Source organism: Dasypus novemcinctus, chromosome 23 (assembly GCF_030445035.2).
Source record: "Dasypus novemcinctus isolate mDasNov1 chromosome 23, mDasNov1.1.hap2, whole genome shotgun sequence".
NCBI classification, from domain to species: domain Eukaryota; kingdom Metazoa; phylum Chordata; class Mammalia; order Cingulata; family Dasypodidae; genus Dasypus; species Dasypus novemcinctus.
In genome coordinates this window covers 39,368,544-39,381,939 of record NC_080695.1, presented here as the reverse complement: position 1 = coordinate 39,381,939, position 13,396 = coordinate 39,368,544, and the positions used below count along the sequence as shown (strand labels likewise).

At 48.7% G+C, this 13,396-nt stretch overlaps 1 protein-coding gene and 1 non-coding gene across 40 annotated transcripts in view; both read left to right on the top strand.

Moving 5' to 3' along the window:
* VWA3A (von Willebrand factor A domain containing 3A) overlaps window positions 1-10,932 on the top strand; it is a 68,086-nt gene extending 57,154 nt beyond the window's left edge. For 13 of the 39 annotated variants that reach the window (XM_071211282.1, XM_071211268.1, XM_058286289.2 and 10 more), the window contains 8 exons: window positions 393-501; window positions 3,254-3,398; window positions 4,684-4,828; window positions 5,334-5,485; window positions 6,277-6,400; window positions 7,817-7,914; window positions 8,081-8,144; window positions 9,400-10,450. In XM_071211282.1, the coding sequence (XP_071067383.1) occupies window positions 393-501; window positions 3,254-3,398; window positions 4,684-4,828; window positions 5,334-5,485; window positions 6,277-6,400; window positions 7,817-7,914; window positions 8,081-8,132 (825 nt within the window). In that variant the 3' untranslated portion in view covers window positions 8,133-8,144; window positions 9,400-10,450. Of the gene's footprint in view, window positions 1-392; window positions 502-2,918; window positions 3,111-3,253; window positions 3,399-4,683; window positions 4,829-5,333; window positions 5,486-6,254; window positions 6,401-7,816; window positions 7,915-8,047; window positions 8,145-9,399 lie in introns of those variants that run through there. The other 26 variants (XM_071211273.1, XM_071211264.1, XM_071211272.1 and 23 more) reach the window with 7 other exon arrangements.
* LOC111763731 (U6 spliceosomal RNA) lies at window positions 10,266-10,371 on the top strand. Its single transcript, XR_002796542.1, has one exon. It is a non-coding gene; the product is annotated as a U6 spliceosomal RNA (small nuclear RNA).
* Window positions 10,933-13,396: the final 2,464 nt, after the last annotated feature.

Below are 13,396 nucleotides of genomic sequence, written 5' to 3'. Positions count from 1 at the left end.
TTATTTCCCAGAAGAATTTTATGATAGTTTTGTCATGCTTCTCCCTCTCCAACCAAGTTTTGAAGTTTGAAATTGAATTGAACTGACCTGGCATTAAGAGTTTTCCACTTGAAAATTTAGAAAGACTATGTCTTTTATTATTACAGTGATTGCATCTGCCACAAAACCATCATCCCACTTCCCCTGCTCCTTCCTGGAACCATAAATCCTAGTAGGACAATAAAAGTGTGTGTGTGGGGAAGGGGGGAGCTTTTAAACCAAAATTTAAAAATGAATGTTTAAGAGATGTTTTGGAAATTATTAACCACAAATGGAGTAGCTGTTTTAGTGGTTGATGGGGAAGTAAAAAAATGCCAATGGTAAGAAATGTGCCTCTGCTTGCCATCATCCAGGGAATGTTGAGACACATTCAGTGGACCCTCAGGGAAATCGAGGCATACATCACATGCATGGAGAAGGTGATGAAGCGCTATGTCCAGAGGCTGCAGTGGCTGCTGTCCGGTGAGCCTGCCTGCTGTCCCAAGGCATAAGGGCAAATGGAAGGCTAGCCCCAGGGCCCCAGGGTCAGCCCTTCCCAGGCACTCAAGAGCTGGCAGGTCAGGGGATTAGATCAGGATGGTCATCCAGGTACAACATGACTTCTGTGTTGCAAGGTCAGGGCAGGTGCTATTTGTAGGGCACTGGATGACAGATGGGCCACCTAGGCCTGTTCTTCAAGGTCACCTTTTATACTTCACCCTTATGGATGGCACAGGGGGCTCATCTTGGAGATGACTGGTTGCCATCAACTGGTCCATGAAGGTCAAGGTGGTGAGGGGGTCATGATGGAGGGGAAGCCTTCCATTCTTTACAAGCAGGAGAATGACCAGGGCTGGCTGAGGAGAGCCAAGCTCACAACCCAGAAGAGCAGGGCTGGGAATTAAGAGACAGTCTGAAATGTCAAGTCCAAGGGACTGGGCAGACAACAAAAACCTGAGAAGAAGTATTCAGGCTTTGGGGCCTGGAAGGGCAATAAGAAGGAGGAGGGAGCCTTTTATGGAGATCCTACAGGTGGCCCCTGTGGTCCATCAGGGTGCTGTGCAAATTCACTAGGTCCAGTCCTCTGCAGTAGAACCTGGTATAAACAACCCACGGGCAATGAGGTACGGCAATGATTGCGGCTTCCCGAAGCCCCTGGAGGGGGCTGCATGCTCCAGGTATAGTTTCAGATCAGAGGCTGAGGTGGGCCAAGAAACAGCATGGTCCTCCCCAGGCCCAACTCACATTTACCAGCGTGTGAAGACCACTTGGCTATTTCTTTGATAGTACAAATTGCCTGCCTCACATACATGAACCCACTCAATCATCTTGTCCAACACTTCAACGTTTACCCAGGGGATGCTTCATTCATTCATTCATTATTCAACAGTAAATGTTGCTCTCTTGCTAGGTGCTGGGAGATGATGGAAAGCAAAACCCAATGTGGTCCCTGAGCTCATGGAGCATATGGTTAGGAGGAGACAGATGTCAACCGAGTCTCACAAACAAGTGTAAAATCACAACTGTGACAAGTGTGAGCAGGAAAGGCACATGGTGCAGAGAGACCCTCTTAGAGATCTAATGAATGAGTAGACATTAACTGGGTGAAGAGAAGGAAGGTAGGAAATGGGCAGGGGGGCTAATCCCAAGGGAAGACTGAAGGCAAAGAAGAGGATAGGGTGAGATCATCCTAGAGAGATGAGGCCGTGGTAAGGACATTGTCCTTTATCCTAAGAGTGACGGGAAGCCATTAAAAGGTTTTTAATAAAGGGAGAGTGATCAAGTCAGCATTTGCAATAATCCTCTGGTTGCTGTGGGGAAAATGTACCATTGAAGGGGTGAAGGGGAATCAGGGCAACCTAGCAGGAGCCTGAGTGAAGGGTTAGGACAGCTGGAGATGTTTGAAGTGAGAAGAGGTAGAGAGATTTGGGGTGGGGGTGGGAGTAAAGTGGCAGGGCTTATTGGCTTGCAAGGTGTTTGCTCTGCCTGGTTCCCACGATGGATCAGTGGGCCTTTGTGGCTGGAGGGCCCTTGGCTGCCTGCCTGGCTGAGGGTTATCCTCATGGAGCTCCCCCCTTGCTTCAGGATGTCCTCATCTTGACGTGAGCATTGCCAGAAGCCACACCCAGATGGTTGGAGGAGGCTCCTGGACAGTGGGTCGAGCCAGCTGAGGCCACCAGGTTTTCCGGGGAGCTGTGTGTCTGTTTTCAGTTTTTCCAACTGCCTCCGATGACATCCTAGAGGCATCCTGAGAGAACACTGGACGCACCGTCTTCTGTTTATTTGGCTTTTTCATGTGTTGTCTCCATTTGGCCTTGTGGAACCAGAAGGACTAGGATTAGAGGCAGCCGGATTAAAGCCTGGGCACGAGGCCTGGGTTTGAATCTTGGCTCTGCCACTGCTGGTCTGTCTGCTCCTGGGCAAGTCACTGGGCCTTGGGTCCTCCTCGGGGAGAATTCCAAACCCCTTACAACCTCTCCAGGTTTAACTTGTGTCCCTCTTTTCCCCATGGGTCTCTCCCTCCCACCTTTTTTCCATTCCCCACGTTGGCTTTTTCTCCATTCCCTCTATCTGGCATGACATCCACACCCCACCTCTTTCCTTGGCTGACTGCTCCTCATCCGTCAGTCATAGCTTCTCTGCTCCCCAGCCTATATCCAACTACTTTTGATTCTTCCCATTGCATGCTCCCATAACATCATCTCTTCCTTCCTAACCCTTGGTAGAGTTGTCATCATTTATTTAACTTCTATCTTCCTTGCCCAACTGTAAGCAATGTGAGCACAGGGCCCCTCTCTGGTTTGCCTTGTACTCCACACAGTGATTGGTAAAATAATGGATGCTCGCTTAATTTTGGTTGACCAGCTGACCAACTACATGCTCTTTAACTGTTCTTGCAGCTATAAACAATACCAGGACACTCTTTAGTCCAACCACTTAATTTTAGAGAGGAGGAAACTCAAGCCCAAGATGTGCAAGTCACTGCAGGCAGAACTAGACATGAAATCTTGATCTCCTGATGCCCAGACTCACTGACCCACTCTGCCCTGGGACAATCGCCCCCTCCACAGCACCTCAAAGGCCATCTGCCAGTGGGTTGACATCTGATAAATTGTCAGGCAACCAGTGCTGCAAGCCTGGATATTTGATAGAAACAGTGAGGGAAACCGCCCTGGAGGAACAACACCCCCCACACACTCCTTTCCTGCCTCTGTTTCCACCCACCTGCGAGCAGGGAGCCGCCGACTCTTTGGTGCCATTTTGGAGAGCAAAGTGTGCGTCCTGCTGGACACGTCGGGGTCCATGGGCTCCTACCTGCAGCAGGTGAAGCCAGAGCTGATCCTGCTGATTTGGGAACAGCTGCGGAAGCACTGTGAGAGGTAGGAGGCAGGGGTGCGGGTGGGGGCGTGGGGGCCTCAGGAAGATCCATGAGGGAGTTCCCGAGGCTTCCCTCCTCACTCCTCAGAGTTCCCCAGGGCCTCAGGGATCCAGGAAGGCTCTTCTGAGTAGGCTATTGGAACAGGAAAGAACGCTGCTTTCTGCTGCAGCAGTTTTTATAAATCCAACTCTGGATCAGGGACAGTTGCAAATAGAATAAAGAAACTGCCGTGTGACCCTGAAATGTGGACTTCAACAGTGCTTGATTTTTTAAAAATGGGAGCAGGGGAGCCTCAGGTCCTAGGCTGTGTGGGGTTCGTCCTTGCCTGCCTATTAATAAGAGTGAACATTTATTGAGTAATTTCCACATACCAGACACTTTACCTGCACAAGTCCCTTCCACCCTCACAACAGGCTCCATTTTACAGATAAGGAGACTAAGACTTAGACAGGTTGAGGAATTTGCCCACCCGAGATAACATAACCAGGGAGTGGCTGGTCTGGGATTTGAATCTACTTCCCTTTTGCTGCATCTAGAATCTTCAGTGCCAACCTTCTCATTCTTAGGTGGCCCACACCCCACGCCAAGAGGGGCCACAGCTTCTCGGTAGGGGTCTTCCCTGATACCCATGAACAGTCTCCACAGAGGCTACTTCCCCAGGAATTCAGTATAGACTGGCCTGTTCTTTTTTTTTTTTTTTTAATTTTTTAAAATTAGTAGATCACAAGGAATGTTACATTTAAAAAACATTAAAAAAAAAAAAACATAAGAGGTTCCCATATAACCCACTCCCCACCACATCATTTTTGTAAATTTTATTTTTTTGAAGATATATAGATCACAAAAAATGTTACACTAAAAAATATAAGAGGTTCGTACATACCCCCCACTCCCCCACCCCACTCCTCCCACACCAACAACCTCCCGCATCATTGCGGCACACTCATCGCACTCGGTGAACGCGTTTTGGGGCACTGCTGCACTACACAGATAATAGTTCACCCTGTAGTTCGCACTCTCCCCCAGTACATTCAGTGGGTTATGGCACGAGATATAAAGTCCAGCATCTGACCCTGCAATATCATTAAGGACAAATCCCAAAAATGCCCCCATATCACAACTCTTCTACCCTCTCCCTGCCCTCAGCAACTACTGTGGCCACTTTCTCCACCTCGATGCTAGAATTTCTTCTATTACTCGTCACAATAGTCACATAGACTGGCCTGTTCTAAACAGCCTCTTTCTCTCCCTCTCTGCCCCCCCCCCTTTTCCTCCTCCTCCCCCAGCTTTAACCTGCTCGGCTTTGCAGAGGACCTGCGACCATGGCAGGACACGCTGGTGGAGAGCACAGATGCAGCGTGTCACAAGGCGATGCAATGGGTGACCCATCTAGAAGCTCAGGGGAGCACCTCTGTCTTACAAGCATTACTGGCAAGTTCGACCATCGAGGTCCACACCCTCCTTCCCCCAAAAAACCATCTCTGTTGATATTAAGACCGTCATTTTCCGTTTGCATGCCGCTTTAGAATTTACGAAGCACTTGAGAATTTACAAAGTACTATTTTGTTTTGTTTCTCAATGACCCAGTGAGAAAGGGATTCTCATTGTTCCAACTTTATAGCTAACAATCCCGAGGCTCAGAAAGATTGAGTAACTTGCTCAGGGTTAGCCAGCTAGGAAATGGACTGTAATTTTTCTACTATCCACGTGTCAGAATGGCTGAGTGGTCTAAGGCGCCAGACTCTACTAAACCTCAGCAGCTTCCTCCGTCTGTCTTAAGCAGAAAGAGGGGTCTCCCAATGTTAACAGACAAGTCAGTGGGATCGGATCAGAATCATTTTCCACGGGGATAGCAGGAGCCTGCTTCGGGCATCGGTTTTTGCCCTTCCTGGTTGGCTGTGGCCCTGAGCCGGCCGACCTTCCCCGGCTCTTTCAGAAAGCTTTCAGTTTTCACGACGTGGAAGGATTGTACCTCCTGACTGATGGGAAGCCAGACACCAGCTGTAGCCTTATTCTAAGCGAAGTCCAAAGACTCGAGGAGAAACGAGATGTGAAGGTGCACACTATTTCCTTTAACTGCTCTGACAGGTGAGCAATAAGAAGTCTGGGCTGGGCTTTACCTTCCCCAGGACAGCTTGCCTGCGGGGGGAGGTCTGAGCCTCCTCACCTCGTCAGGGCCTCCTGTCACACACCCATCTCCCTGGTCCCCCAGTCCTGGGAGTCAGAAATTAGGAGATGTATTTTTTTCTCAGGGGCCTGGACAGCTAATACGGTACAGAGTGAAGCTACCTCTCTGTGCCTAGCTCACCATCCAGAGGCCATGCTCTTCTGCTTTTCCCCTGCGTGGAAACAGATTTGCACCGATTCACGCTGTCATGTTTTACTCTCCATCTTGATCTTTCCTGGAAACACAGTTGTGAATATTTAGGAAGGGAAAAAAAAAATACGAGAGAGAAAAACATAACAGATGAATGTAGCATCGTTCTGGCCATTTTCATAGACGCTCACTACAGAAGAACATTCCTTAGGTAAGAGAGATTCAGCTTCTTCAGAGAAGCAAAACTGAACATTCTAGTAGGTTGGAAAATATTTGGCTTCTTGGTCTAAACTATGAGCTCCGTAACAGTCATACTAGTGTCCCTGGCAGGTCCAACAATAAGGGAAGGGGGCCAAGGCATGCTGGCCAGGTGTTCTGAGGGAGGCCAGGCTAAATGGTGATATTATCGTTGCCCATAAACTGGAGGAGAAAGAGTTCTTGGCTATGGTGATGCCTCAGGCCCCACAGCGTCCAACTCCCCTGGACCCAGGGGCTGCGGGGCTCTTGCTTGGGGAGCTGACTGGGGCCTCTTCTCCCCAGCCATCTATTCCAACCCCATCAGGGCAGCGGTTGAATTCCTGAGAGAGCTGGCTTCACTCACCGGCGGGCGCTACCACTGCCCAGTTCGTGAAGACGCGCTCTCCAAAATTCGTGGCCTGCTGACCAAAGGCTTCATTGATGAAGGGGTAGGTGGTGGAGCGGTGAGGCCTGTTGAACTGGCTCAGCAAAACGTCAGCAGGCGCGGTTTTGTCATCCTACCTAAAAAAGATCTCTGCTTGTAAGACAGAGTATTGGCTAAAGGGATGGTGTTTCCCTGCTGCTTTAAGCTGACTGTCGCCAAGGGTAGAGAAGAAGCAGGGTTTGGAAGGGTCATTTACTAATAGAAACGGCTTACATTTATTGAGTGCCTACTGTGTGCTTTGCTTTCTCAAGATGACCTACTTTAATCCTCCAACCATCATTATACCTATTTAAAAATGAACAGACCGAGGCTTGGTGAGGTGTAGAGAGATACTGAAAGTGACAGTAAATGGCAAAGCCTGAGCCCAGGCAGCTGTGCTCTTAAACTCTATGCTTTACCTCCCGTTTATTTCTGTCTTCCTGGGTTAAATTCATTGAAACACAGATATTTAAATTATCCATTAAATAACAAATCCAGTAAAGTCAGAGTTCCTCCATGCATATGGGATAAGAGGAAACTCCAAATGATCTTCTTCCAAAATGATAGAGAAATTATGAACATATTTATACCTTTTAGGAACACAGTATTATCAATTATCACATTTCCAGGGCAACAGGATTATCAAGTAAGACAACCAATCAGAATCCGAGATTTCATTTGGGAGGTTAAAGGTTACTCTCATAGGACCTGGTGTGATTTTTGAAGCTTGGGTGCCTTACATGAGCCCTTTGTTCAAGTAGCTCTTCTAGGGACAAATATTACAAATAATACAGAGACTGGAACAAGTTGGTAAAAGGAATGAATTCTCACCCAAGTGGCCTTACTACACAGAAAAACAAACTTGATGATGTAGCGGAGGTTCTCAGTTTATTACCTTATCAGACCAAATTCTGTGAATCATTTTGGATGCAGAATGGGACCTCCCCAGGTACCGCGGCCAAGAAGGAATACCTTCACCTCTTTCTTAGATTCTCTTATGAGAACTTTTGTTTTTAAGGCTAGGCTCTGGAATTTCATTAGTTGATATAAGGAGCGCCATTTTCCTAGCAGAAATGGAGACAGAGCTGAGAGATTTCACCTAATAACAATGAGCTAAAAAGCATATAGCCAGTTCTGTTTTACAGGCCCCAGAGAGGTGCTGATGGCAAAGAAGTTCAAAGACCATCTTGATTTGCCTTTCCCCATTTCTTATACCAACTCTCAGCCTCTTATTTCAACATGTCCCATTTGCAGAATGACTGCCCTGGGAGGCAGTGAGCTCCCCATCCCTGAAGGCATGCAAGCTAAGACCCACAAGATTTCCTGCACTGGGAGGCTGGATTCAACTAGTTCTAAAATTCTGTTCCTGAGATTGTGGATTTTCGGGTCCCACCAAGGTCACTAAATGGATTTAACTTCCTACTCATTTCCCCTTTTCAAGGATCCTGTCCTGCCGCTCTTTGAAGGTGATGATTTAAAGAGGCTGGCCCAGGAGATTACCAAGGCCAGAAGCTTCCTGCAGCAAGCCAAGTCCTTCAGGTGTGCCCTACAAGCAGCCCCTCCCGCCTTGGCTCCAGCCCACCCCAACCTTGTGCCCACCCTGGTCCTGGCACCCTCACCCCTGGCATCCAGCTCTGCTTCTCCCTGCCAAGCCCAGAAATCTGGGCATCAGGGGGACCCTCTTCCCCCATTTCCTGTCTTCCAGATCCCAACTCCAGAAGAAAAACAACACGGAACCAGAGGTCGCTCTTCTTTAGAGAAATACTCAGGTGAGGGGAGGGGAGGGACTGACCTGGTGTTGAATCTGTAACAGAGGGTTAAGAATTAGCCAAAGATTATAATTACTGAATCGTTATATAAATGCCTTTTTACTCTCTAATGCCTTGTAAAAGTAAATACCTGAAATTACTGAAACTTGCTCAACTATTATCTTGAGGCCTTGATCTCCGACAGTGATTGTAAACCTCTACAACCTTTGTCTTGTGATTGTAAAGACCTTGTGACTGACTCCCCGTTTTGTACCCACCCCCCTCCTGTTTTACAACCTTAAAGTCTTAGGATCACTGGAAAGCCCCTTAATGATTTATTCATGAAGGAAACTGAGCCAGCCCCACCCCAATTACTCATGAGTATACACCTCCTAAACCTGTATATTATGCAACCATCAGAATGACTGCAGCTGGGGGAGGCAGGTGTTAGCCCTTAGACATCCGACCTCCTTGCTGTGCACTAGCAACAAAAACATTCTCTCATTGAAACCCCGGTGTCTCAGGAATGGGTCTTTGAAGTTCGTTGGGCAGAAAAGAACCCTGATTTTGTTCGGTCTCAGGTCTTTGCTAAATGCCCGACTGCCTGCTCAACTTTGTGGGAGCAGTTACCATGGGGAAGGGTCAGAAATAATGATTCCTCTAAGCAGAAAGGCCATGCTACAAAGAACCGCTCACTGCGCCCTTCTTGGCCATGGCAGCCAGAGGCACTGGAAAGCTGTGACCCACGGCTTCTCCCCTGGAAACACTGTGCCAGGAGCCAAGACTCCTTGGAAGCCAAGGAAGCAAAGATTCTCCTTTGTGTACAGGGCCATCCCCAGGTCCCTAGCACTCCTGCCGTGTCTCTCAACACACCCTACACTGCAGCCACAGGCCGGTCACTCACTGGGAAGCCCTGCACCGAAGGAGCCTCCTTCTTGCCACCCTCTCCTCGTGACTCCTGCTCATCCCTTCAGACCCAGCTCAAATGCTATCAGCTCCCAGGACCCAACAAGAGCTGGGAGCCTTCCTCCCATCGCATCCTGACCAAGCATACCTCTTCCTGAACTTAGTACTCCAGTATGAGTCCTTGCTCGCTTGTCTGACTCTTTAAAAAAAATTATGAGAAGTTGTACATTTACAGAAAAATCGGGCATAAAATGGAGAGTTCCCATACGCCGCCCTATTACTAACATCTGGCATTGGTGTGGTAACTTTGCTGCGATTGATGAAGTAATATTTTCATAATTTTACTTGGCTTGTCTAACTCTTCTCCTAGAGCCCCTCAGGATGAGGCTGGTATCCAGCCATTGCTGGGTCCCCTGCACCTGCCACGTGGCCGACTGCAGTAAACAGTGAGCATCCAGCTTAGTTGTGGGAGCAACTAGAAACCAGCCAGCTGGGGTTGTTTCTGCCTTGTCTTTCTTTCTGTGCTTCCCATCGTCCTGGGCCACCGGGGCTGGTGCAGATTCACCATCAGCCCATCTTGTGAGCCCTCCCCTCCTCTCCCTACCCTTGCTCAACCAACTGAAACCTGCTCTGGAGCCCAGTCCGGACAAACAGGAACGCTCTGTGTAAGCTCGTGAAAATTAGGCTGGGTTTCTGGGCCCTGCCCCACTGTGTACATATGAAATGAGTGTGTCATATATTATGTTGCCTGGGATCATTTTATAAAAAAGGAAAGAAAAATACTTTTATTTCACTAATAGAATCAGAATGCCTTTTTATTAACTGAAGTGATGTGTGTATGTAAATGTTGGGGAGGTAAAACTATTGAAAGACTCGTGCTCAGAAACGGACTTGGCCCAGTGGTTAGGCATCCGTCTACCACATGGGAGGTCCGCGGTTCAAACCCTGGGTCTCCTTGACCCGTGTGGAGCTGGCCCATGCGCCGTGCTGACGTGCGCAAGGAGTGCCCTGCCATGCAGGGGTGTCCCCCGTGTAGGGGAGCCCCACGCGCAAGGAGTGCACCTGTAAGGAGAGCCGCCCAGCGCGAAAGAAAGTGCAGCCTGCCCAGGAATGGCGCCGCTGACGACAACAGAAGCGGACAAAGAAACAAGACGCAGCAAATAGACACAGAGAACAGACAACCGGGGGGAGGGGGGGAATTAAATAAATAAATAAATCTTTAAAAAAAAAAGACTCGTGCTCGCTTTGGCAGCACATATACTAAAATTGAAACGATGTAGAGAAGATTAGCATGGCCCTGCACAAGGATGACATGCAAATTTGTGAAGGTTTCCATATTTTTTGGAAGATTGGATAAAGTTGCTGAAAAAAAAGACTCTTGTTCAGAATATATAAAAACTCCTTTAAATCAATAGGAAAAATACAGAAATCCCAATATTTAAAAAAAGACTCAAAAAAGACTTCACAAATGGACAATAGGCAACTGAAAAGATGTTCAATGGCCTTCCCATCAAAGGTAAATGCAAATTAAAACCAAAAAGAGATACCACTACAGACGTACCACATGGGTCTAAAATAAAAAGATTAATTTTTATTAGTCTAAATGGCTAAAAATAAAAAGACATAATCTCACGATATGAAGCATTTACAACTCTCATACATGGTCTAGGTCAGGGAGGGAGTATAAATTGATTCAACCACTTTGGAAAATTATTTGGCAATTTCTACTAAATTAAAATATGTGCCTACTCTAGGACCTAGCAATTCCAATCCTGGTTATTTACCCAAGAAAAATGAGTACATATTTTTGACAAAAGACATATATAAAAATGTATATTCATAAGCGCCAAAAATTGTCCATCAATGGTAGAACAGACAAATAAATTGTGATGCTTACAAATGGGAATACTGCAAGACAATTTTTTTAAAAAATAATTGCGGCTATGTTTAACAACATGCATCCGTTTCATGAGCAATATTGGGTAAGAAAAGCCAGACACAAAAGAATTCATACTGAGTAATTTCATTTATTCGAAGTTCAAGAACAGGTAAAACTAATAATTGGTGATAGAAGTCAGAAGGGTGGTTATCTTTGGAGGTATTTACACAGAGGGTACATAAAGGGGCTTCTGAGGTGCTGAAAATATTCTATATCTTGATCTGGGTTATGGTTACATTGATGCAAACATAGACTTAAAAAATCCAGCTGTTAATTAAAAAAAACAAAAACTCAATTTACTAAGGCTTGACAAGCCCTCTGTCTGGTTTGGAGTTATTCATACATTCAACACGTCCTGCCTGCCTCGTGCTTTGGCCAGGCAGCTGGGCTCTGGGGAGACAGCAACAAACACAGCCCTTGCCTGGCAATTCTCACTCTGGTCATCAGACAACTTTGGACAGAACTGTTATCAGGGAAGCTCAGAGAGCTGTGAAGGCACAGAGGAAGGCGAATAGCCCAGCCTGGGTGCCATAAAGGTGCACCTTTGGTGGAGGTGGAGTACCTGGAAGCATGGAACGGAGCCCTTCTGGGTCATAAACCCAGAGATGGGTGGTGGTTTGGGTGTAAGCTAGGTTTCTCCTGGCAAGACAACACTGGCCAGCTGCTCCTGGGGAATATGAAATCTCTGACCCCGCTGGTGGGAGAGGGAGAGGCTAGTCTTTGTGAATGGAGGAATGTACTGGACACAGGGCTTTGAAGTGGAAAATCATGGGGCCTGGGTCTGAATCCCAGCCTCTCACACAGTGATAGCAGCTACCATCTGTTGAGCACCACCTGGGCGGACGACATGCTAAGCAGTCTTCACATATAGTACTAGCCATAAGCCTCACAACTTCACAACTGTAAAGTGCACACCATTTCCAGTTTACAGGTGAGGAAACTGAGGCTCATAGTTGCCCAAAGACACACCGAAAGAAAGTGGCAAAGCCAGGATGTGAAGCCAGGTCTGACCCCTTGGCCTGTGCTTTTCCCACCACACTTGGAGCCCCTTTTCATCTATCCAAACCTGCTTCCCAGTCTCGAAAATGGGACCAAAACTCAGCATTGTGATGATTAAAGCAGTTATCTTATCCCTTGGCACCAGCATGTGCTGGCTAAGATTTTGGTTTTCTCTTCCCTACACCTGCCTATGCCCACAGACGTTCATGCAGGTGACATCTTTCCAGACACTCCCTTGAAAGCCAAGGGACCAACCCTCAGTGCTCTTGCAGCCCTCTGACTGCCCCCTGCTGCTGCCACCTGAATATGTGTTTCCTGGGGCAAGGCGGCTGAGCCATCAGGGTTCCCCACACAGGGCGCAGGCCAGCACCGAGGAGGCACTCACTGCAGCTGCTAAGATGCGATTGGTGAAAGCACCAACAGAGTGAGGGGCGGGGGGATGCAAGAAATGACTGGTGGAAGTTTGGGTAGAAGGAAGGTCAGATAGATAAGTGAAAAGACAGATGGAATAACGGGCGAATGGACCAATGGACAGATGAATGGACAAAAAAATGGTTCTCAAAGAATGGGCGAAAGGATGGTTGAACGGATAAAGAGAAAAAGCGATGGAATGTGGGAAAGATGGAAGAGAGGGAGGAGAGGGGCAGTGGGGAAGGAAGAGGAGGAGGGAGGGAAGGCGGCAGGAAAACAAGCAGGTAGGCTCCACAGAGAGGACTGGGTGGAAGAAGGGATGGCTGCGGGCTGGGTGGAGCAAGCAGCAGCTGTTTCTGGGGGTTCTAAGGACGCCTGTACGGACGGGCAGAGGTCGGCTGGCAGGGCCTTTGCGTTCTTTTCCTACCCGAAGCGCGGTCTATTGCACCCCACCGCTACCCGACAGGCCTCAGTTTCTCCTGCTGAGAGCTTTAGAGAAGGAGGTGCTCGGGCGCCGGGAGCTGGCGGGGGTTGGGCAGGGGGCGGGGTGAGCGGGCCGGGGGCGGGGCCGGGGGCGGGGCGGGGCCCTGGCCTAGCCCCGCCCCGCCCCGAGGAGGCGGTGGCCCCCGCGGCTCGCGGGCTCGACGCCCAGACCAGAGCATCCCCGGGAGCACGCAGCGCCGCGGGAACCCCGGCCAGGTGAGCGCAGCCCCCGGCACCCACTCAGGACGGGGCGCTGGAGGGTGAAGCATGGGGGACTGAGGACCCTGGAGCATGGGGGATCGCGCTCCTTCCTCCCGCCCTCGCCCTTCCACCAATTAATTCTTCTCCCCAAGTTTAGGGTCCCCATTTACCCCTGACTCGTGGATCAAAGTCCCCTGATGTTCCCTGAGCCTCAATTTCCACCTCTGGGTGAGGGAGAAGAAGCCCCTAACGGGACGGTCTTGCGCAAGACTGTCCTCCCCCATCAGCCTGAGCTCAGCCCTGAGTGATTCTGTTCATGCATTCAGCGGACAGT